This window comes from Centruroides sculpturatus, unplaced genomic scaffold (genome assembly GCF_000671375.1).
Source record: "Centruroides sculpturatus isolate CEXI.00-Female unplaced genomic scaffold, Cexi_2.0 scaffold1357, whole genome shotgun sequence".
NCBI lineage: Eukaryota > Metazoa > Arthropoda > Arachnida > Scorpiones > Buthidae > Centruroides > Centruroides sculpturatus.
The window spans coordinates 108,578-131,887 of record NW_019385868.1 but is presented as its reverse complement, the minus strand read 5'-3'; the positions used below and the strand labels follow the sequence as shown (position 1 = coordinate 131,887).

Sequence of the window (23,310 nt, the reverse complement as noted above, 5' to 3'; positions counted from 1 at the left end):
AAAAAAAAAAAAAAAAAAAAAAAAAAAAAAAAAAAAAAAAAAAAAAAAAAAAAAAAAAAAAAAAAAAAAAAAAAAAAAAAAAAAAAAAAAAAAAAAAAAAAAAAAAAAAAAAAAAAAAAAAAAAAAAAAAAAAAAAAAAAAAAAAAAAAAAAAAAAAAAAAAAAAAAAAAAAAAAAAAAAAAAAAAAAAAAAAAAAAAAAAAAAAAAAAAAAAAAAAAAAAAAAAAAAAAAAAAAAAAAAAAAAAAAAAAAAAAAAAAAAAAAAAAAAAAAAAAAAAAAAAAAAAAAAAAAAAAAAAAAAAAAAAAAAAAAAAAAAAAAAAAAAAAAAAAAAAAAAAAAAAAAAAAAAAAAAAAAAAAAAAAAAAAAAAAAAAAAAAAAAAAAAAAAAAAAAAAAAAAAAAAAAAAAAAAAAAAAAAAAAAAAAAAAAAAAAAAAAAAAAAAAAAAAAAAAAAAAAAAAAANAAAGGACAAAAAATGTTAAATAATTACAAAATTATTTACTCCAATGTATTTTATCGCAAAAATGCTTTTATAATACAAAAATATGACCTCCATCAACAATATATATTCCAGCAGCTCTTTTTCGGTATTCTCGGAAATAATTGACTTTCTACCTAGTGTCTTTTTCACAAATTTCTCCGGACGAATGTCTGCTTGCAAAGAGAGAGTTCGGAGGAGTTGAGTTCCATATTACCGTAAAAGCACCAATGGGGTCCGTATTTCCGCATCGCCATCTTGAATTAACTTATGTCTGTCGAGACCAAAATTTAAAAAACGTGAACATCACACAGATTAATATGTACCCCTAAGTGTCTGGAACGGAATACATGCACCAGTGAACCTACAACTATATGATTTATATTTTAAAAATAATTAAATTCATTTAGCATTCAAAACTTGAGAATTTTGAAAACAAATTTGCTGATTAAATACGGACAACTGTTTAACTGAAGTAAAATGGATTTTTCCCTCGCTATGGATGTCTGCCTAGTTCAGTTCAGCCACATTCCGCTACAGTTCGCCTTTATTATCAGTTCGAAATGGGGTGGTTCCATAATACCACCTTCTCCTCTACAGTGGTTATAGGTGTTCCATTAAGCGGTATGACGCAGCACTTTATAAGATCGTAACAGACATCTCCAGTAAGCGTGTTCTCCACGAAGAAGAAATTATTTAGCACTTAAAACTTTTCTTTTACCGCAAGCCGCATTTCGATAGATCGCTTCGTTTTTTAATGAAATTTTATAATAATGTAGATCTTTCTCGGACATCATGCATTCTGTCAACGCGTAAAATATGAATACTGTAGGAAAAAACTTGTCGGCTTATTTTCTGCTAATAATTTAATAATTAAAGACATTAAAAAATTTGATAAATAAATCAAATGAAGTTATAAGAAAAATTTTCACATACAATGTATGGAAGTGATAACTCAATTAAGGACTAGAGTAAAAGAAAACAGTGCAAATTATAACTAAGTTCATACAATGAAAATTATATTTGCAAATCAACTAAAGTACTACAATAAAAGAAAACAAAAAGAAAAAATAATTTTTCTATTTTTAAACCACGTGATCTTTTGTGATTGATTAATAAAACGATTTTTGGTCAGTACGAACATTTAGCTTGTTGTTTTAATTTTTTCGAGTGTAATCAGATTTATCTCGCCTATGGTCATCGTTCCATCAGTAGCCTACATCCAGCACTCCCTGCCGCCCATTTGTATCTTTTCGCCCTAGTTTTACCCACCGCTCAAAGGAGGCGGTAGGCCTACTTTGCGAACCTCTGTTCTAGATTCCTCAAGCAAGACTGGTAGTGTTTGGGAGAATTTTTTAGGACAGTAATATAGTAGAGAAGTTTTCGGCGGATCTGGAGTACTGTGTTCTCAAAACAAATCAAATTTGCGCGGGACAATTCAAGCATTTGCCCAAATGGGAAGCCATTTGGGCAAATGCTTATCACATCCTATGCAAGTGACCAAACAATTAATAGTTACTATATTAAACAAAGCTCTGTACGATGCTGTCAATCTTTTTGATTAGGATGTGATAAGCATTTGCCCAACTAAATGACACTAAATGAGCGCTAAATCGGATCGGGCATAAAAAAAGTACACGTAATATAATCCACCTACACCTGTAAAAATCTATCAAACCTTTTTCAGTTTTTCATTAATCACTTGTGCCTTTTTCTTTGGACATAGCAATGTTCGTTTTCACTTAGTCTTCGGCCGACGATGACGACATACGTAATGTCAGTCAATACTACATCATCAATGGCTTATTTATCGAGGCTACTTGCAATCAGTCACGCTCAACCTTCCCAAACTGGATGAAAATTTTCCTGAAGCGGGTTTGCATTAAAAATTGCAATGTATTAATACGTTTCTGCAACTTTGATAAAGTTACAACGTACTTGGGCCAGGTAATATTCAAATGTCTTACGAACAAATAAAGATTCAGAGTATATCATCAAAATTGTGATGTTTTTCTACAACGTCGATTCCCAGGATTAATCAGCGCGATCTGGGAATCAACGTTGTAGAAAAACCTGTTATGTAGTAAATTAAAAATATTAATATTACGAAGGGTAATCCAACTCTCAGTTAAAATAATACATCAATAAATCATAAATCATATTGATCATGTGGTTTTTGCGTTGTTGTTGCTTTTATCTTTCGTCGCTGCGAGTGGAAGAAGCGAACGAGACGAGATCGTAACAAAAACTAAACTTTTATTCTCCTCGCGTATTTGGTACAGCACATGTCTCGACGACGCGGCTAAGACAACTGGTTTTCGACGGTCTTGTGGGGTGAGTTCGAATTTATTCCAGGAAGTGATGACTCATATACCCGGGGGTAATTGCTTGTATTTTACAACCGTTAACGGTACAGATGTGAAGGGCGGAGTTCGCCATAATCATTAATAATAGTGGAGAGATGATATGTTTTTCACGGACCTTACGTTCTGTGAAAATAATATAACTCAGGGGTCGGCAACCTTTGTGTTACTAAGGTGGCAATAAAAATTTTAAAAACCATCGAGGGCGCACAGTTTAATTTTTGAAAAAATCACAATTTTGTAATAAATAAACAAAACAATCATGTTTTGAAATATGTATATTTATACAAAATAATGATTATACATGCATAAAATGAAAATTAAAACGACATACATAAAATAACAGAAAATCAAATTAAATAAATTAAAAAATATATACTTGTAAAAATTACAAGTATATATTTTTGCGCTTGCGTGACTATGGTTCTAGAGGGCACATCTGAAATGTGCCACGGACACCGCGTTGCAGACTCTGATATAACTTAGATGTTGGATTGGAAACCACAGTATACCTACAGCTGGTTTACTCCCAACCATAACCTCACACAGTTTTTGACGGGTTACGGCCATTTCAACTGTTACTTGTAAAAGGTTTGGGTACCGTAAATGTAATCTTTACACCATCTGTGGGGAAGTGGATGGAAGTGAGCACTACCTCTTCTGCTCTTCAAAACGGAAGTGACGTTTTTCTCGTTTTATAATAATAATTTACCGGCAATATTATACAGTAGATCCCCCTATAAGACGGTAGATACGTTCCGTTCTTTATGAATCAATTTTGTAGGAATCATAGTTTACGGACTACGGCTGTTTGAAAGGTTTTCTTTCATAAAATTAATCGATTCTAGACTAATTCGACTCAACATTTCCAAAATACGTATATTTTTTTTAAAATAATCCGTATAAACTACGTTATAAACAAAAAATTGTAGGATTACTTACCGAGTGTGTACCCTTTGACTACGCTCGTTGCTAAAGCTTGGTTTCGTCGCGGAACAGCGCATCAAATTGCGGCCGCGATTTCTGATATTATTTTTCTGCGAAAACTTCGTTGACCTTTGGAGACATCATTAATATAAATAATTTTTATGGCCGTTAAATAAGAAATGTTTCTTTCACAAGAAATGTATAAAATTACAGTACTAAACAGACGATAGGTCGCCTAACTCGCCGTAGCGTGACGCTAGACGGCGAAAAATATATATTTAATTATAATAAAGTTACAATAAATTAAGTTAATATATAATTATATATACAGTACCTAATTTATATATAATTAATATATAATTATATGTACAGTACCTAATTTATATATAATTTATATAATACTGTCCAGACGATAGAAATCTCTCCGTAGCGTGGCGCTACGGACGGCGGGTAAGTAGTTCGGCTGCCCGATGACGTTTTACGTATTATAGGAGTTATTTTTACCGTTGTTTACGGATAATGCCACAATTTTTATAGGAATCATAACTATAGGAAACGGTTTTATAGGGGGATCTACTGTACTGCCACAATTTTTATAGGAATCATAACTATAGGAAACGGTTTTATAGGGGGATCTACTGTATATTTTTGGACTCCTCTAAAGAAGAAGAAGACGTTGAGCACGCTTTCAGAACAATAGATTTATTTCTCTTAAAGTAATTAATATTTAAATTTAACTTTCTCTATATTATACTTCCTGATTATATTGATGTCTCTAATGATTGGAATGGAATCAGAATTAAAAATTTTTCATGATAATGCCAATGACATTATTGAGGAATTTAAAAAATATTCTCTGGACAATCCAAATGCTAAGCTGGGAGTTGCGTGTCATTCCTCATACATATTGACACAATTCAATCGTGTAATCCAATTGGAGGAAACCTTCATAAAGAAAAATAGTTTAACAGAGTACTTTGATCAAAAATTTTCTGTGCTTACTACTAGAGAAGATTTGAAAGAGTTGAGGGTTACTCAAGATGACAAAACAATGGAAATTTTAACGGGCATTCAAGAAACTGTAAATAATCTTAAAAAGAATTTTTCTAATGAAATCCTTGGTGGAGAAAAAGATAGTGCCCCCAGCTACAGAGACATTCTGAAAAAAGGCATTAAACCAATCTCAAATGTACATGAACCGCCTCTGCAGACCCATACAGTTTTAGTATACAGTGATCAGGAGGGTGCCACTCCCGAACAAACTAAAAGTTATTTAACCAATAATGTGAAACCATATATTCTTGGTGTAGGAGTTACGGAAACTGAAAAATGGTGGAATTGCTGTTGACTTAAATCATAAAGATGAAGTTGAATACTTTAAAGAGTCTGTTCAACAGGTTCCCGGATTAAACTCTCGTTTACCAAAAAAGCGACTTCCATTAATGAAAATTGCATCTGTTCCTAAAGCAGTTGTGAAAGAGGAATTAATACAGGATATCTATGAACAAAACGTGTGCTTCGTACATCTTTATACTGATAAAACTTTTGCGGAAAAAATTAATATTAGATTTTCTCTAAAACAAAAGAACAGAAACTACCTTTCTTGGGTCGAGGCGACTCCTGAAATAAGGGATATACTCGTAAAAGTAGGAAAAGTTCACATTCACTGGTCAACTTGTCAGGTGTACGATTTTATTCCGACAATACAGTGCTATAAATGCTTATAATTTGGCCATTTTGCTAAAAACTGTACTTCCACACAATCAATATGCAGTCATTGTGGTGAGAACCATCTTTTTAAAAACTGTACAAATAGACATGAAACACCAAAATGTGTCAACTGTTTGAAAGAGAAAAGAACACAACATAACCATAATACCATTGATAAAATGTGTCCAACGTATCTAAGAGAAAAATCAAAATATCTAACTAGGACTGAATACATACATACATGAAAATCAATAGCTGTATGTTACTACAGACCAACAGGAAATACTTGCAGACCACTAGCTGAACTTCGTCACAGACCAACAGGAAATTCACTCCTTAAAATAATGCGTTTCTGAAACTGTGATAAACATCTATACTGTGATGTCTTGCAACCTCTAGACTATTGCATTTTACATGCTATTTGGATGTTCCTGAACATTTTGTATAAATTGGACATTTTACATGATATGGCGAGTTACTTACAATTATAACTGTATGCGCCAGTCTCCAATCAGCAAGACGCTACATTAAGTATTTATTTACATTCATTATTCAGGTTAATTATATTTTTCTATTAAAGGTAACTCTATGTCTTTGCAATCTTGCTGATTTTATGTACATAATTTTGTATATAGTTAAGTTCATTGTTTCTTAATTTATCTGTTTTTATCTTATTTTATGTATTTATTGACTTATTTTCTTCTATTAAGTATTTGCTTTCATCATTTCTGTACAAGTAACAAAATTTTATCTTGAGTACTGTAATATTTAATGTGTATAACCTTAATGCTCAATGCGGGGCTGGTCTGTACTATATTTGTACAACAATGAATGAATGAATGAATGAATACCTCTTCTGCTGCCCTATGCTCCAAAAGTAACAACAGAGCATGAAGATATCATTTGGCCATGCAGCAAAAACTCCCTTGTTAATAACAAGAGTATGTACTGTACTTACAACTTATCGACCTGATAGTACAGTAAGGACTTCAGGTAGTCCAGTAGTAGGATTGCTTGAAGCCCTTACCAATTCTACAGCTCTTTCAAACAGCCAGTCAACTATGGTATTCGATTTACACACTGCGGTATAGCGCTTATCACTCGACAAGTTCGCAAACTTGTAAATATCTATTTGTTCATGTAAAGAACAGATCAATGCAAACAACTTATTCTAATTCTTTGTCCTCTGCAATAATAATACTGTATATACCTGTAGTTAAAATGGTTACCAAGTAAGTTTGTAAATATACTCTTTAAATGAGATCCTGATAAATACTAATTTGTGTAAAGTAAATGTTATAACCTATAATCTTACAATGTATAACTGTTATCACATCACCTCAATTGTGCATTCGATATTGGGGATATACTGTATAATGTATTAGATACTGTAAATAAAAATTAAGTATTAAACAATTATAACAAATACAATGTGAATTACGACACACAGCCGTCAATCGCAAATTGAGCGATGATACTGTATTATAGTTGAAGAGATGAGTGGATGAAAGTGTTATGTTACATTCAAAACTCAACTGTTCAGAACGGATGGTGTTTCATACATACCGTGTTTCCCCGAAAATAAGACAGTGTCTTATATTAATTTTTGCTCTGAAAAATGCGCTAGGTCTTATTTTCAGGGAATGTCTTATTTTTTCCAGGAAGAAGAATTCACATTTATTATTGAACAAAAAAATTCCCAAGTCGAACTTAGACGAGAGTGACGTATATCCGGTGTGTCGAACTGTCGCCTTTTTATAGCGTCAACATCGGACTCGATGACCAATTAGTGCTTACTGAACCGTAGCACTATGCAAATGTCATGTGGCGTGATTCCCGGCCGACCAATTAGCCATCACCAGCCGTAACGTTATGCAAATCTGTGATTCCCAAGCCATAGTCTTATGCAAATCATGCCGTGTGGCGTAATTGTCTGCTGACCAATCAGTGGCTGTACTTTCAAAAAGCCAACGGCCACTTTCAACCATCTGTCGATGACCGTTACGACTAAAAATAAACTTTGCTAGGTCTTACTTTCAGAGGGAGGTCTTATATTTCGCAATTCAGCAAAATCTGTGCTAGGTCTTATTTTCTGCGGATGTCTTATTTTCGGGGAAACACGGTATCACCATCAGGTCTCAGAAATTAAACGGCACTAATACTCTTTGCAAAGTCTTTAATACTCAGTCACTTACTATTTTAATGAGAACTGTAATGACTGACAAAGCAATACTGGAATGAAAAATGCCGCTAAAGAGGTATCTTCAGGTTCAGTGTCAATTAGAAAATGTGTTCAATGTGATGGCCATGACTAAAAACCAGTAGCTGATATTTCAACAGGTAACTAATCAGACGAAATCTGTCATATGTGCTATAGTTAAGAATTACCCTTATAATTTTCATTAAAATTGTCATTAATTGCCTGAATAAGCTAATTATGGTTGAATACGAATGATTTTGTAAATATAACTGACCTGGACTACACAAAGCACTCCTAACGGTGACTTTTGGAACTACTTTTTCTAAAAAGTTCTTCCCCACGGTTTCAAACACTTGCAAACCATATTTAACGAAGTTTTGTCTATTGGCTCTTTTTACAGGAGCTGAAGAGGGTAACTTTAATCTGAATCACTGTACTGTATTTCGTATTATCATTCACTTTAACGTAACACTACTAAAGGGTATCAAGTTACTAGTAGTTTGATACTTAGGTACATCTTGTATGCACATACAGTATAGCCTCGATTATCCAACTTTAATAGAGAAAGAATAAAAAGAAATACCTAAATAAACCATAAATATTCATTTTAATTCTAGTACAATAGTAAAAAAGACTAAGACAGAAATTTAATACATACGAATGATAAGAAATGACAATAGAAAATAAACATTCTTTCATTACAATCTACAACGTACTGTCGAAACTGAATCCTAAATACCAAATTTATAATAGTAAAATTAATATTAAAAAGTACATCACTCACGTAAAAATAATTTACAGTATTACAATTCTTTTTTAAAAGAAATCACTCATTTTCTTTTATTTTACATATTTTTCTTTTTAACTCCGCTAAATCCATGCTAACTTGATCGTCATGAGTTAAAAAATCATGTCAACGCTGATTCTAATGCATCAAATGTTTCACTGTGCATAGGCTTAGTGAAGCATTTGATGCATTAGAAGCCATTGAGTCATTAATCATCATTTTCTATTTGTACTTTAATAAATAAAACCTGACACTAGTGTTGATAACAAGATAGCTAAGTAGAGGTCCTACAGAAGTTTGCCAACAATTGCTATTACGTAAAACCTTCGTAATGTCTAAAATTAATATTCTTTGAAGTCGATTTCGGTTAATCGATTTTTCGGATAATTGTATTGCAATTAAATTCTTTTACTCGTTAGGAACTAAACAATGTAGTGATTCAATTCAATTTTAATTTTTTTTCTTCTTTAATGAAATACATCAAATAATAAAAAAAGAAACCATTACATTTTTATTGATAGTATTCAGAGTCCCATTTATAAATTTATTTCTCCAACAGGACATATATACGAATGGAATTGGAAAACACAATGAAGCTGGATAGGAATTGGATATGATTCTTCGACTCGAATGAATACCTCCAACACCTTTACAGGTTGTAGTTTTAAAAATGTAGAAACTAATAACTCTAATTTTTTCGCCTTTTCTTAATTTTATTATCAGTTTAAATTTGGTTACATAGCTTATCCTTTATAAAATCGAAAAAACTTGATGTTACGCTTATTCTAAGACACTACGAATAATAAAGATATTGGCAAAGAACACAGCAATATTCAAAACATTTTTGAAACTGTAAACATGGAGTTTTATAATTAACAATTAACATTTAAATCTTTAAAGGACGTCCTTCCCCCTTCTCCGACTCGTCTTAACAATTACATTACATTTTACAAAGTATTAAATTTTATACAGTTTATGCATTTTATTATATTTATTTCAAAATTTCTTGTATATATCGTTTCTACTTATGTTATCTACCATTCAAAGTGATAAAGGATTTAAGGGGGGTTGAGTTTTGTTGAACGTCCGAATAGGGGAGAGGGAGTAAATATTTCAATAAAAATGTGGACTAACTTATGGACAGAGTCTAAGTGTGACATAAAAATGCTTATGTATTTATATTAGTATGACAATAATTTACTGTATTTATGATACACACAGAAAATAAAAAATCGAGATTAAAAAAGTGGAAATTCTTCTAAATCGCCGATTTTTCAATTCTTACGAGAAAAACAATTTGAAATATCTAAAATGCAAATGGATAAATTTAAAGGTAAGGCCTCGACTTTCTCATCAAATTAACCTTTTACTTTTCAACCAAGTTTTATTTTTTGTTTTGGAAGCATTTCTTTTTATTACAATTCACATTAATTTTACTGAAGTATANATTAAACAGAAATCTAAAAATAAACTTGAATTTTTTTTGAATATATAAATAAAATATTAGAAGTTGAAGGTAATATAATTGCAAATAGTAAGATCAAAGAATGAAAATATAAATTTAGACTGATAGATTTCGAATCAGAATATTAGTCAAATTTTAGTTTAAAAAATAAAACGTTTTTTAACACAAAAGATAAAATTTACAATAAATTCTGGAAAGATACAACGTATTTTAGTAATTAGTAAGGGATGAAAAGGGTTCTTGTTCTCGATAGAACTTCAGTTGACAGATCATTAACACTTGTGATGTAATTCAATTCAGCTGAATTATGCATTGAATGAATTATATGTTTAATCGAGCGATTAATGATTTAGCAACAAATGAATTTTCTCTGTGCCTTCGATTCCCAGCACTATTTATAAATCTAGATCTATTTTCATTAAAAAAAATTCTAAATACATAAAAAAATCGAAGAAAAAACATCCGATATGATCGAAATTCTAAACACGTGTTACGTTTAGAAGGTTTAATAAATCTTTAATAAAGGCCTAATAAATCTCGCCAACTCATCATTACGGTACAGCCAATGATTATTCGTATTACCGATACGGTAGCAGAATTCATTACGCATCATTGATATTTGACACGTAAACAACGTTGTAAGTTTTACGTAAGAAATTAATGATAGCAATTTGTATTTTTAGATACGTGATAATTAATTACAAATTATAAACTGGATCAATTCTAGCTACATTTTGTAAGATTAAAGAGAAATGTTTTAAAGTAAATTAACCGAAAAAATATCTAGGACTAACAGGAAAAAAAAATTTCCTATAATTATTACGTATTAGTTTCTGTAAAACATCTTAATGAATTATGATTCAGTCGCGTAACTGAAATTGGTAAAGGTGCCAACGTTTTTCTTTGTGGTTTATGTATAAAGCAAACAACAGATGGCGTTACTCGTTCGCTAAACACCAGCTTTTTCCATGAAAGTTCAAACGAGTTATCACAAACTTATAATAGCAACTGTGTGATTCGTAGAATATTTATTTATTTATTCCGTTTTTTCTGATCTTAAATAAGAATTGAGACATTTTACATAGTATATGTTGTGTCAAACATTTTTCGGACCTCTTTTTAATTCCAAAAATCAAATCCAGAAGATATGAGACAACATATTTTTTTTCCCTAACAAAATTTTGATAATCAAATGGATATATTTTAATAGAAAAAATGAAAATTATAAAGACAATTTTAAGAGAAGGAAATTTATAGCGCGATGAAAATTAATCTTTAAAAAAATCTGTCTCGGTTAAATAAAAATAATGGGATAAAATAACGAAGGTCGGAAAAAATATATTAATGGATAGTATTCGGCAAGACAATAACCAGTAGAGCATCTAGTAAATACAAATGTTAGTAGCTTGTTGAAGAATTGCTGCAGTAGACTATGGCTGAAATATTGTTAGATCGTCACGAGTCTGACCTCCGATTTTAATGATATATTGTTTTCGGCTTAATCTTTCGCTAATGGCAGGTAACGATTACAAAGAAGGGATAAATAACACTCCTCTTTTTGTCTAATATCTGGGAGATATCCGAATATAATTTATTTTAAGAACGCTGAAAAGAGGAAAATATCGCTATACTGTATCATTCGGGAATTATAAATGTTGCTTAGAATACTTTACCAGACTAATAGCGTTTTCTGCATCCTTACACGAAAAGAAGATTTATTATAAAATGCGGGAAGCAAAATTTTTGCACAGTAGTTAGTGTATCGAGTATGAGAATTACTCGACTGATACAAGTAATTTGAGCAAATGTTTCAAAAATAGAGTTTCTTGACGAAGATTTATTTGGAATTCTCGAAATTGCACGTATGAATGGATACAAAAAAGGATACATCCTATATCTAAATTTTTATCTGGCTCTCATCCAATTGGTTCTTCGAAAATTCAATTTTATCCAGGATCAATAACAGTGTAAATGTTATTATGAAAAACTCGGCTTAGATATTTTCTTCTATATGATTTATTACACTTTAGCATGACAAATATTACAAATTAGTCAGTTAAAACATTAATAGTATTCCTTTTCCAGAAATTTTCTAAATGAAAAAAACATACATCGCTCATTTTCAGATCCAAAATAAATTTCGAATGTCACGATTAAAAAATATATACCGTATATATTAAGTTTTTACTGATATAGTATTTTCTAAAGAAAGCTTGCCAAAGACAAATCATCATCATTTTCTAATTCTAAAATTAGAATCATTAGCGGCAGAGATGATGTGTGTGAGAGTAACTGGAAAAAAAGAAAAAAAATCCGTTAAGCCCAGTCAGTTTAGACAAGATGAAAATAGCACGACATGCAATTTTGTCACATTCATCAAGCGAAAACAAATAAGTTTATTTGATTTTTGTTGTCACTGCCAGTAGTCAAATTTGACTTCATAAGTTTTGTCATCTTTAAATCTATCAACATGCGTTCGATTGTAGAGACTATTAAAAGTACCCAGGTGATAAGAACAGTTGACAAATGAGTGGTTATTTTAAAACGGATGGCAAATATCCAAACAGTAATGAAAGATCGCTATACTACTGTTGCTATCGATGATTTACGTAGACGGACTTTCCGGACAAATCTGCTTTTTATAGTTTGAATACTCAGAAAACATTCCAGTCATTCTGTGATTTTTATCGCGTCAAACTGTTCTAGTCCAAAGACATCTGCCAGCTGTTAAAACAATTCGGTTTTCAATTGTTCGAATAAATACTCTTTTACGATGCTTCGGACTTGACTAAACAAGTTTTAAATGGCATTTAATCAATTTTATTCACTATGCCTGTGCAGTTTAAACTTGACAAACGGTCCACACTATCCTTTAAACAAGCTGGTTCTGTTTATTTGAAGATGTCCTCTTTTAACTGATGATTTGCAAACTCAGATTCGAATATTTTTAGACCAAACTATAACGAAAGAGACACCCCACTACTTCAATACAACTATTAAATTACAGTTTCTAACACTAGTTATAGACATGTCTACGAAAAATAATGTCCTTTTAAGAATAATTTTTAAAAGTATCTTATTATATAAAAAAAGTATTATCATTATTATGGACTACGAACGAACACGCAAAGGTAGGGAAACAGAATTATGTAAATCAACTTGCACCAGGGAGAATGATGAAGGGGGAAGCGAGTTAGAATTGCTTGCCAGTATGAAAAATGAAACGTCAGTGTTACGTGACGTCACGTGAGCGCCCGTCTCACGCAAAAAGAAGCAAAAATCCCCTAAATCTAACAGTATCGATCTGTCATTGAAAAGGTTTATTTATTAACCGATCATATCTGTAGTAATTAAAGTGTTTCGCAGGAACAAGAGAGTCATAAGTTATTATAGCTAATTATTTAAAGCGATTAGTGTAAAGAGTTCATTAACCAAACCTTCCTTTTGTTATTACAAGAGAAGACTTAATTTAATTTTTTTCCCCTCTCATTCTTAAAAACATTCTCACATTCTTCTAATCCCAACTATTTTTGGACACACGAGCGCGAACTTATTTTTTCGTTATTCGTATCAATCAAGCAGGTCACAACAGATGAATCATTCTCAATAAGCACGAATGAACAGTCAATCAATCAAACTCGTTTTTTTTTAATGTAACAATACAATATAATCAATGAAATTATCATATTCAATTAGAACGGAAGCATTCTTTTTTTATTTTGTGCTGTATAAAAAAAAAATATATATTTAAAAACTAAAACGTTGTAATTCTAGAAAACATGCTGGTATAACTTGTTAACCAGCTGTTTTAAAAATTGAGTTGGCAAAGCTGGTTTTCATTAGTCAGTGACAGAAGATATATTGAAAGGGGAAAATGCAATTAAAAGAAATACTGTTTATATTTTTGGACATTCTCTTTATAGATGACAGTGGAGAGTGAAATTTACAATTTATACTATATCTGGTTTCTTTTTTTCTGGCAATTATCAGCGATTTAATTCCGTAAGAATTAAGTATTCATATTTCAGACTTAACGATAATGATAAAAACAGTAATTATTTATTTTTAATTTTATAGGCACTAGCTAATGATTGTTTTGCAGTAAAAGAGAACTTTTATCGCCAAACTGATGGCATTTCCAGGGGTTCAGTAATTGGACCGAAATTAGCAGAAATCTACGTGTTAGATATGGACAAAACTTTATCAAAGCAAACGGGCATTGTATCTTTTGCAAGGTATGTTAATGATGTATTGATTATATANTTTTTCAGTTAAACTTGCAGATGGCAGAAAGTTATAAAGATTTTGATATTTATTCATAATAAATGAAATTATTTAAATACATAGTTGTAATCTCTTATAATGCATGGAGTATGTCTGCTTTACATTTATTGTATATCATCAAAATTGTTGCAATTACAAAAACTTAAATCAGAATATATTAAAATAATCTAACAAACATATTTTTCAGTTAAACTTGCAGATGGCAGAAAGTTATAAAGATTTTGATATTTATTCATAATAAATGAAATTATTTAAATACATAGTTGTAATCTCTTATAATGCATGGAGTATGTCTGCTTTACATTTATTGTATATCATCAAAATTGTTGCAATTACAAAGAATATTCAGGTATTCTTTAATATCCTACATTATAATTTAAATGGCATAAAAATAGTTAATTATAATTAAAAAAACTGAATTAAACTTTACCTGTATGTAAACTGAAATTGAATGAATAGAATTTATACCCAAATTTTCAACATAAAAAAACTTCAAAATCAAACTAATTTATTAAATTTTTCTTATGATTATCATTACATAAATGTATTTTTAACCAGTCTCTAATCAATCTATATAAAGAAGCACTGAAAATCAAACATTATTATTTCTGTCAAATTAAAGAAAAAAGATGAATTTTTAATTTACAAACTGATAATATTGGTAAATAACATAATTTCAAGTTAAAAAATAAAAAAAGACAACAACCTGTATAACTTTCCTGGCAAAAAAGTTCAAATGTGTGGTGGTGCCATCAGTTATATTATTTTATTAAAAAATCTTTATATTATTAATTATTACAAAATGGCAAAAAGCTTAATTTTGAGGGTAGATATAAGTTTTATTGTCCCTATCATTGCTTATTTTGATAAATGTGAGTTGATAATTATTTTATTTTCATTACACACACAGAAATATTTTCCCTAATACAGTTTTACATAAATAAATTACAAATGTTTCCAAACAGATCTGTATATTCAGATCAAGAATCAATGACAGAGCCTCCAAGTGATTAATAATAAATGTCATGTCTGCTGATAGTACAGTCGACCCCCGTATAAGATCATTGATTATTCCGTTTTATATGAATTCCATGTTGTACAAGTCACTTAAATTTTACAAATACGTGAGCCGTTCACAGCCCGGTACACGTATTTGTAAAATCTAAGTGACTCGTACAACATGGAATTCATATAAAACGGAATAATCAATGATCTTATATGGGGGTCGACTGTACTATTCTTTAAAATTTTGTATAATAATTTAGCAGTGTTAAAATAACTAGATTTATTTAAAAGAATTAAATATTTTCCTACAAACTTTTACAATAAAGAGAGAGAGTTCCAAAGACAGATGGCAGCCTCACTATACTTCCTGTACCATTGGAGATAACCAGCAGAAGTAAATGTGCATATATAGCAAATGCCATGATCCTGCCATTAGCAGTCCAACTTTATCAGCTTTGTGTGCAAAAAAACTATAACAGAGAAACGTGGATTGTTAGAGACTTGTTGTATATTGTCTTTAATGATGAATCCAGATTCTGTTTGAAAACAGATAATCACTGTGTTAGGTTGTGGAGAGCCTTGGTGAGTGCTTCAACCCTGCCTTTATTATTGAGAGACACACTACCCACACTGTTGGCATGTTGATATGACAGTCAGTCACCCTAACAGTGGTATTAAAAACATTAATGACATAGCAGTACATTCAGAAAATCCTGCAACCCCATGTGTTGCTTGACATGGTAGGGTTGCAAACAGCCATAATGCTCCCCATGTGATACGTCCCACTATACTGACCCCCTCTGGAAAAACTGAACTGCTTGAGCGAAAGACAAAATTGCTTTGTCTCTACACAACATTACACCTACCTACCACCAACCTACACAACATTAGTGTACCTAGGGTCTACATATTTTCAAAAGATCTCTAAAATATATCAAAAATTGCTAAATTCCTTTTCAACTACTGTCCCAATTAAGCAATTAAATTATGTATTAATTTATTAGTTTGGTTTCCATTCTTTGAGATTTGGCTCAATAAAATGGCTACCCCAATTAACTGGTAGTCCAATTAAATAGAATCAGCTGTATACATATAATGATATATACAGTATATTTGAAATATTGTAAGCAAATGATTTAAATTGCATTGTTCTTACAATATGTGCATTTCAAAGTCAAGATTATTATTAATTAATAAAAAAGAAAATTTTTGATGTCTGTCTCAATTTTAAAATTAGTCATGAATCTAAATTTTGACCTAACAAGATTATTCAAATTGCATACTGTGGACATAGTAATTATTTCTTATAACATGTCTTAACGCATTGCTTAATTTAGTACATACAACATGAATTACAATTTTTATAATTTATATTGCAATATCTCTTACAAATACAATACTTATTACACTAGTTAGCATTACAAAAGTAATTATGATCAATCCCTTATTTCCTTTAAAAAGTAGCCCAATATTAGTGTGTGTGTCAGTTGTAAATAATTTCTATGGATAATTTTACATCTGTTTTAATTCTTATAATTTATTCTGTATAATTAAAAAGATTTCATCTTCACATAAATACCAGTAACTCAAATATAGTTGCTGCATTATTAATTATTCTACTCACAAAAATTACACTTCTTAGATTATCCTAATCAAATAAACCAACAATGAGTTGAATTGCTTTTTAATATATCTTTATTTCTCAATGGCCCAGAATCAAGTGACCAATGACATCCCTCTCTTATTCTGCAGAACTGGTTTCTGGCTTCAGAATACTGTTGAAGAGGAAGAGCTAATCAAACAATGACAATAATTTTATTTATAATAAACTTATCAGTTTCAACTCTTAATGGGATCAAGTTCTAACTAATGAAATCTAATCTTTAAACACTATTATAATGACATTCTAATCAGATACAAATAACAGATAGACAAATCAAAATTTTCACAAAATTTTTGTTATATTATTATTCCTTCAGCAGATTGTTCATATTTAGAATAATTTTACTAACAATTAATAAGTCAAATTAAAAAAGTTAACCTCTAAAGTAGTTATTAGCAAAGGATTTGATTCAACACAAAATAAAACCTTCTGACATCTTTGAAATTCATAGCATTGAAAAGTATTAAACAATGCGGATAAGAATTTGTTTGAAGATAAGAAAGTATTAGGCTGGATTTTTGTCATTACATTGAATAAGTAAATGAGATCAGTTAGGCTGAAGGAAGATTAACACATAATAAGATAAGCTAAAACTGCTAGGAATATACTGGTAATAATAATAATAGATACTAATCAAACTAAAGCAAAAAATAAAGCTTACAATTTACCAAGCAGACTTTTGGTTTTGGCAAAACCCAGAAAAGTCTATGCTAAAAAAGGAAGTAGTTGGAAGTTTGCAGTGTATATCTATTAGCAGAGCACTTAAAACTGGTAAACTTATATACAACCATCTATTGTACAACATGATACTTCTACATGTACCAACATGACCTCTGGTTTTTCTCTAACATGGTTTTGGAAATCCTCCTTACAAATTTTTGCAATTTTTGTGTGTAAACTTTGTTATTTGATATTTCTTTTTTTATTCAAGTAAGCATATGTGGTGTCTCAAATTTGCCCATAGACTTTAGAATATTGGCATTTTCAAATTATTTTGTGCTTTTTGTCAGGTTTACTTTAATGAAAACTGATAGGACAAGGAAGCAAAAATTGCTCTAACTTTCCTATCAACCAGATGTCATTGTCATTACTTTCAGACTTTAGTTCTTAAGACTGTCACTGTGTTTTCTGTTTATAGATTAATCTTTGTATTTGTACAGTTTATTTAAACATGCAAGAAAGCAATTTTTAGGTAAGTGCTATTAAACTTTCATTTTAAACTGTATGTAAGCAATCATTTGTAAAATGATGAATGTATCTCAGTACTCAAACAATTTGGTATTTGAACACAAATTCTGGAAAAAAGTCACTTGGTACTAAACTGAACAAATGTGACCAGAATTAGAACAAATTTTCAATTAATAACATATTTTTATTCTGTCATCCATAAGAATATTTTATGATTAAAAAAAAAAAATAGGAACATGTTGCTGATATTTCTGATCAAGATCAACAAAAAAGCTGAGGTGATGACAATACTTTGTAAAAGAAAACACCCTCGTTTAACTAAAATTAACATTAATGTGTAATACAGTTCTTTTAATTGTGATTGTTAATTAATTATTGATTGCTTTAACAAACATATTTCTCTTAGTAATGAATAAGAATAGTATACTTCTGGAACATAACCCTGTTTTGCATTAGAGTCCTCTGTTTTGTATAGCAGAGATGCGCATAACTTTGGCACTTTTTCAGAATGTAACCACCGTGTTGTATGAGGGATACTTTTACCAAAGAAAAAGTTGTAATTACTCTCTGAAATTATAAGACATTATATCTCATTGAACCAAGACATTATCTCTTTGACTACACAGCATTTAGTAGGGGAATCTATATTTAGAACAGAATGCACTAATATTATTCCAGAATACAAAAAGTAGTATTATCACATTTGTAACTCTTGTTTTAAATTTCAAAGACATTACTATATGAAAGATACAAAGAAAAAAATATACCAATTGAATCTCTTCTAACTTTATTGAAGATCTAACCACAAAAGAATTTTCTACTTACAAGGTATATGCAGATTAAAATGAAAAATATTTTTAAATTTTCTATTTAATTACAAATTAACTGCTTCAACCACCTTCAAGCATATTCAATTCAACTTTTATAACAAAAACATTATCAGCATAAAGATAACATACAAGAATTACAATTATGTACAGTAAGTAAAAATCATACATCTATTTATAAGTATCTGAATACATAATACTATATGAACAACCCTATTAAGAAATTTTTTTTAGTTAAATTTTATATTTAATATGCAATAATTAAGGTCTATTCATAATTTATAGAAATGAGAAAGTGAGAATGCATTTGCTTTATTTTCTGTTGTTATTTTCTCCTAAGTATTTATAGCTCAAAACAACAACAGAGAAAAAATACACTTGCAGTATTCTCAGTTTAAAATATAAAGCTATTAACTGTATTTGAAATTGTGCCTTGCATGCTCATTCAGTTTACAAAATCTTTTAAAAAAACAGAATATTAATATTTAAAAAAATTTGAAAAGAGAGCAACAGAGTGTGTGTGGGTGTGTATAATATTGAAAATTAATAAAATATTAGAAGAGATGATTCTAATGAATATTTTTAGTATTTTAGATAAATCTTAAATTAATAATGCAAATATTTAAATTTAAATGATAATGTTTAGTATCTGTTTTATCATTATCTTGATTAAAAACTTAAAGAATTGTAAGCTACAGAGTACAAAAAAATAATAATTTTTTCTATTCTTCCTTCAATTAATAGAGAATGAAATAGGTCATGAATAATGCTGTCTGATAATTTTTGTATTTTTCTCTATTTATGTTAAAAGTATCTAATTAATTGTGATAGATTAAAAAACACATATTTTTGCTATTGTACTCACACTGTACTTATTCCAGATTATATTGATTGTTATCTTCAGAGAGAAGATCAAGCAACACATGGTCTTTTTTTAAACTCCTCTTTTATTCAGCAATGAAATTTTATTATTGCTTTAAATTTACCTTGACAATTTTTAAATCATTTAGCCATCCATTTTCAAAAAATAACATAATGTTTGATTAGATTACTATCACAAGGTATTAATAAATAACCAACAAATCTATTTTCAAGTCAAACATACTAAAATGAATAGGATAGCTACACCATTAATATTACTATACCTAGTATCTTGGAATACCTGAATACTGCTTGTTTTGCTTAAAATTCTCATTCAACAATACAATTCTTAATTTACTTTAATATAACAGAAAATGTATGTCCTTACATGTAACTTTTAATTCTGAAATTATGAGATCTAATTATGAAGCTTCAATTTTGAGAATATCTATAAAACATTTACAGTGGGTGATTAATTAATTAATCACCCACTGTAATCACAGGTTAATTAATGAACATAATCTGTTCCGAGACCATGTTTGCCAACCGAATTGTTTAACTGATTATTGATTTACCACAGATTTTTATGGAAATTTGATTAATTTGTACTGGAGATGCCAAAAAATAAAAATACATATATACACAATACCAGTCTTGCATTTTTATCAGTCATGTTTTTTTTGTTTGTGGGGGTTAAAGAATCTGTCCAATGTCAATTGCTTTTCTTTCTTCTCCAGGATTTTTCAGAAGTAATTAATAGCTTTGTCATTGTAGAGATCTTGTAGAGATCCCTAAGCCAAACCTCAATCTGGTTTGGATGCCATTTGGATGACCTTTAATCTGACATCCCCCATTTCTTTCAAAGATCTTTAAAAGCAGATGTCAGCATTGGTCCTCTTTCATCTTCCTCTTTTTCAGAAGAAAACACATCTTGCTGAGTTACTTGGTGTTCTTCATTTAAGAGTTCTTGGCGTTCTTCTGTTGTCAGATCCATTTCAGGTTCTATTATGAGCTCTTCAATGTTCTTTATTTTTCAAATGTGATTTTCATTACTCCTTTAGCTGCTTGAGTTTTCTTGATTATATCTTTCTTAGCTATGATTGTGTCTACTGTAGACCTGTTCAAGCCATACTGCCTAGCAACATCAGACATCTTCTGCCCACTCTCTACCTTGGCTATTATATCTTGCTTGGTTTCTGTGGTGAGCACAGTTCTTGACACTCCACTCTTTTTAGGCTCCATAATATTATCAGTTTGTTTTTTAAACAAACTTATAATATTATGAAGCCTAAAAAGTTCAGAAAAGCACTTACAAAAATTCAGAGAACAAATCAACTAGTGCATAAAAAATTATGTAAATGTGAGGTCTGGATGAAATTCAAAATTTGGTGTTAAAACATAATGAATATCTGATGGAACAGTTAAACTCTCACCTTTTGAAAATAAAAACCAACACAAAATTTAAAGAGTCTTGTGCAACAGTCTTGTGACTATAAAAAAATTCTTTGTCAGAAAGGTAAACAAAAAGCTGGAATTACAAGGAAGGGTTTCAAAGTTCAGAGGAATACTATCTGATCAGTATCAGGTTGAGTGTCGATGTCTCCTGAGTTTCAAAAGGTTTCAAACTGCCGCCTACTTAAGACAAGGGAAGACCAATCGATATTCACTATTTTACATCACTTCTTGTGTCTGTTCTGTGAGGTGTTCGTTATCCAATTTGTTTGCAGTCCGAACTGTTCGTTAACTGATCACCCACTGTATTTTAATATGAATATACTCACACTGCATGTTAAAATGTTAAAACTGAATAGTCAAATTTTCAATATATAAACACTCAAAACACCACATAAGTTATATAAATTCAATAATTTTTTTTACTGACTATGTAGCTTATATATTAAGATTTATATTTTGAATGTTTATTTATTGTCAACATATTTTATTTATTATAATTTTAGACAAACTATACTTACTCTTCTTTTAATATATCTTTAATGATTGAGAGTTGATTATTGTTAAGGTCTTCAGCACTATATGCGATATTTGAAAACAAAATTTTATTTTCTAGCAGATGTTTCTTCTGATTTTGAAATTTTAACTGTATCTGCTCAAATGAAAGTTTCAATTTTTTCAACTTGTCATCTAAAGTTTTTAAATCTTGTTTCATTTCAATTTCTGCATCTGAGAGAACAGGTAATGAATACTGTAATTTCTGAAGAACTTTTTCAATTCTGAAAATACATTTTATTATAGGTAATATTTTCTCTGTTTAGGATAAAAAAGTAATAAACATATTATATTAATTTTAACTTCTAAAAAAAAACAAATTATTTAATTCACATGTAAATGTTTAAAACACACACTAATTTTTTTGCATTATTAGTTTACTTCAAATTCATTAAACTAACAAAATTAAGAAAAAAGCTAAATAATCAAATACCCTATAGCAGGGGTGTCCAACCCGCGGCCCGCATGCGGCCCAATAAACGTGTAAACAAAACCGACAAATGTTTTAATTTTTTTATTATTTACTTATTTCAACGGCATAAACTCAAAAAAAAAAGTTTTACAAAGCCGTAAACCTTTATTCATATTTTATTTTTGAGTGGAAAGAAAATATTTCCAAATATTTGGAGATGTGTGAATGCAGAAGGATTACTAAATGAAGCTGGAGTTGTGACTCAAAGATTTATAGACTCAAATTTGGGAAAGGGAGGGAAAGATGAGAAAAAACAAAAGATGTAGTAGTGAGAAACGTTAAATAGATCTTCTGTTAAGCAAATATGGACCTATAATTTTTCAACCTTTTTCACTTCTTTATCTTTTGTCCTTTGCCTCTTTTTCCCCGCACTTGGGTCTATAATCCTTTGATTCACAACTCCAGCTTTATTTAGTATTTCTTCCAACGTTGCAAGATTTGGCTACATTGGGCCAAATGTGGCTACTTTTTTTTTGCTTGACGTAAAAAATATCATTTGGCGCTTTGGCTACATATTATTTATAATTATATTAATTGAATAAAAATGCACTTTAAAATGGTGTTTCGTCGCGTTTTATTAATTAGAGACCCAAATAAAACAAATATTTGTGTTTTTCAAATAAATTTTCTTTAGTCTCTTTTATAATAAATGAATTTATCTATTTCTAAGTAAAATTTGAAAGTGTCTGTAGAAGTAATTTTTTAAAATATCCTATTTTCTTGATAAAGTTTTAATACTTATTATTATAATCTAGACATGTTAGTTTTTAAATATACTTGTATATTGGGCCACGAGTATATATTATATATACTTGTGGCCCAAAACTCCTTGACTTCTTCCAATGTGGCCCAGAGAAACAAAAAGGTTGGACACCCCTGCCCTACAGTATATATCAGTATATTTTTATTTATATATTTGATACATTAAATAAAACTGTTATTAATAAATTATGAAGAACTAACCAAAAACAAAAATCTAAAAGATTATTTGTAAATTATAACTGTGTATTAATCAAAATCAAGTAATTTGGTCTAAAGGTAAACAGGATGCTATCTTTAGATGTAACCTAACCA

General features: G+C 29.8%; 1 protein-coding gene across 1 annotated transcript in view; it reads right to left on the bottom strand.

Moving 5' to 3' along the window:
- Window positions 1-21,673: 21,673 nt before the first annotated feature.
- The window catches only part of LOC111642627 (nuclear pore complex protein Nup88-like), a 91,797-nt gene continuing 90,160 nt past the window's right edge, over window positions 21,674-23,310 (bottom strand). The window contains exon 10 of the mRNA XM_023388998.1: window positions 21,674-21,988. Within this exon, the coding sequence (XP_023244766.1) occupies window positions 21,727-21,988 (262 nt within the window). The 3' untranslated portion in view covers window positions 21,674-21,726. The remainder of the gene's footprint in view (window positions 21,989-23,310) is intronic.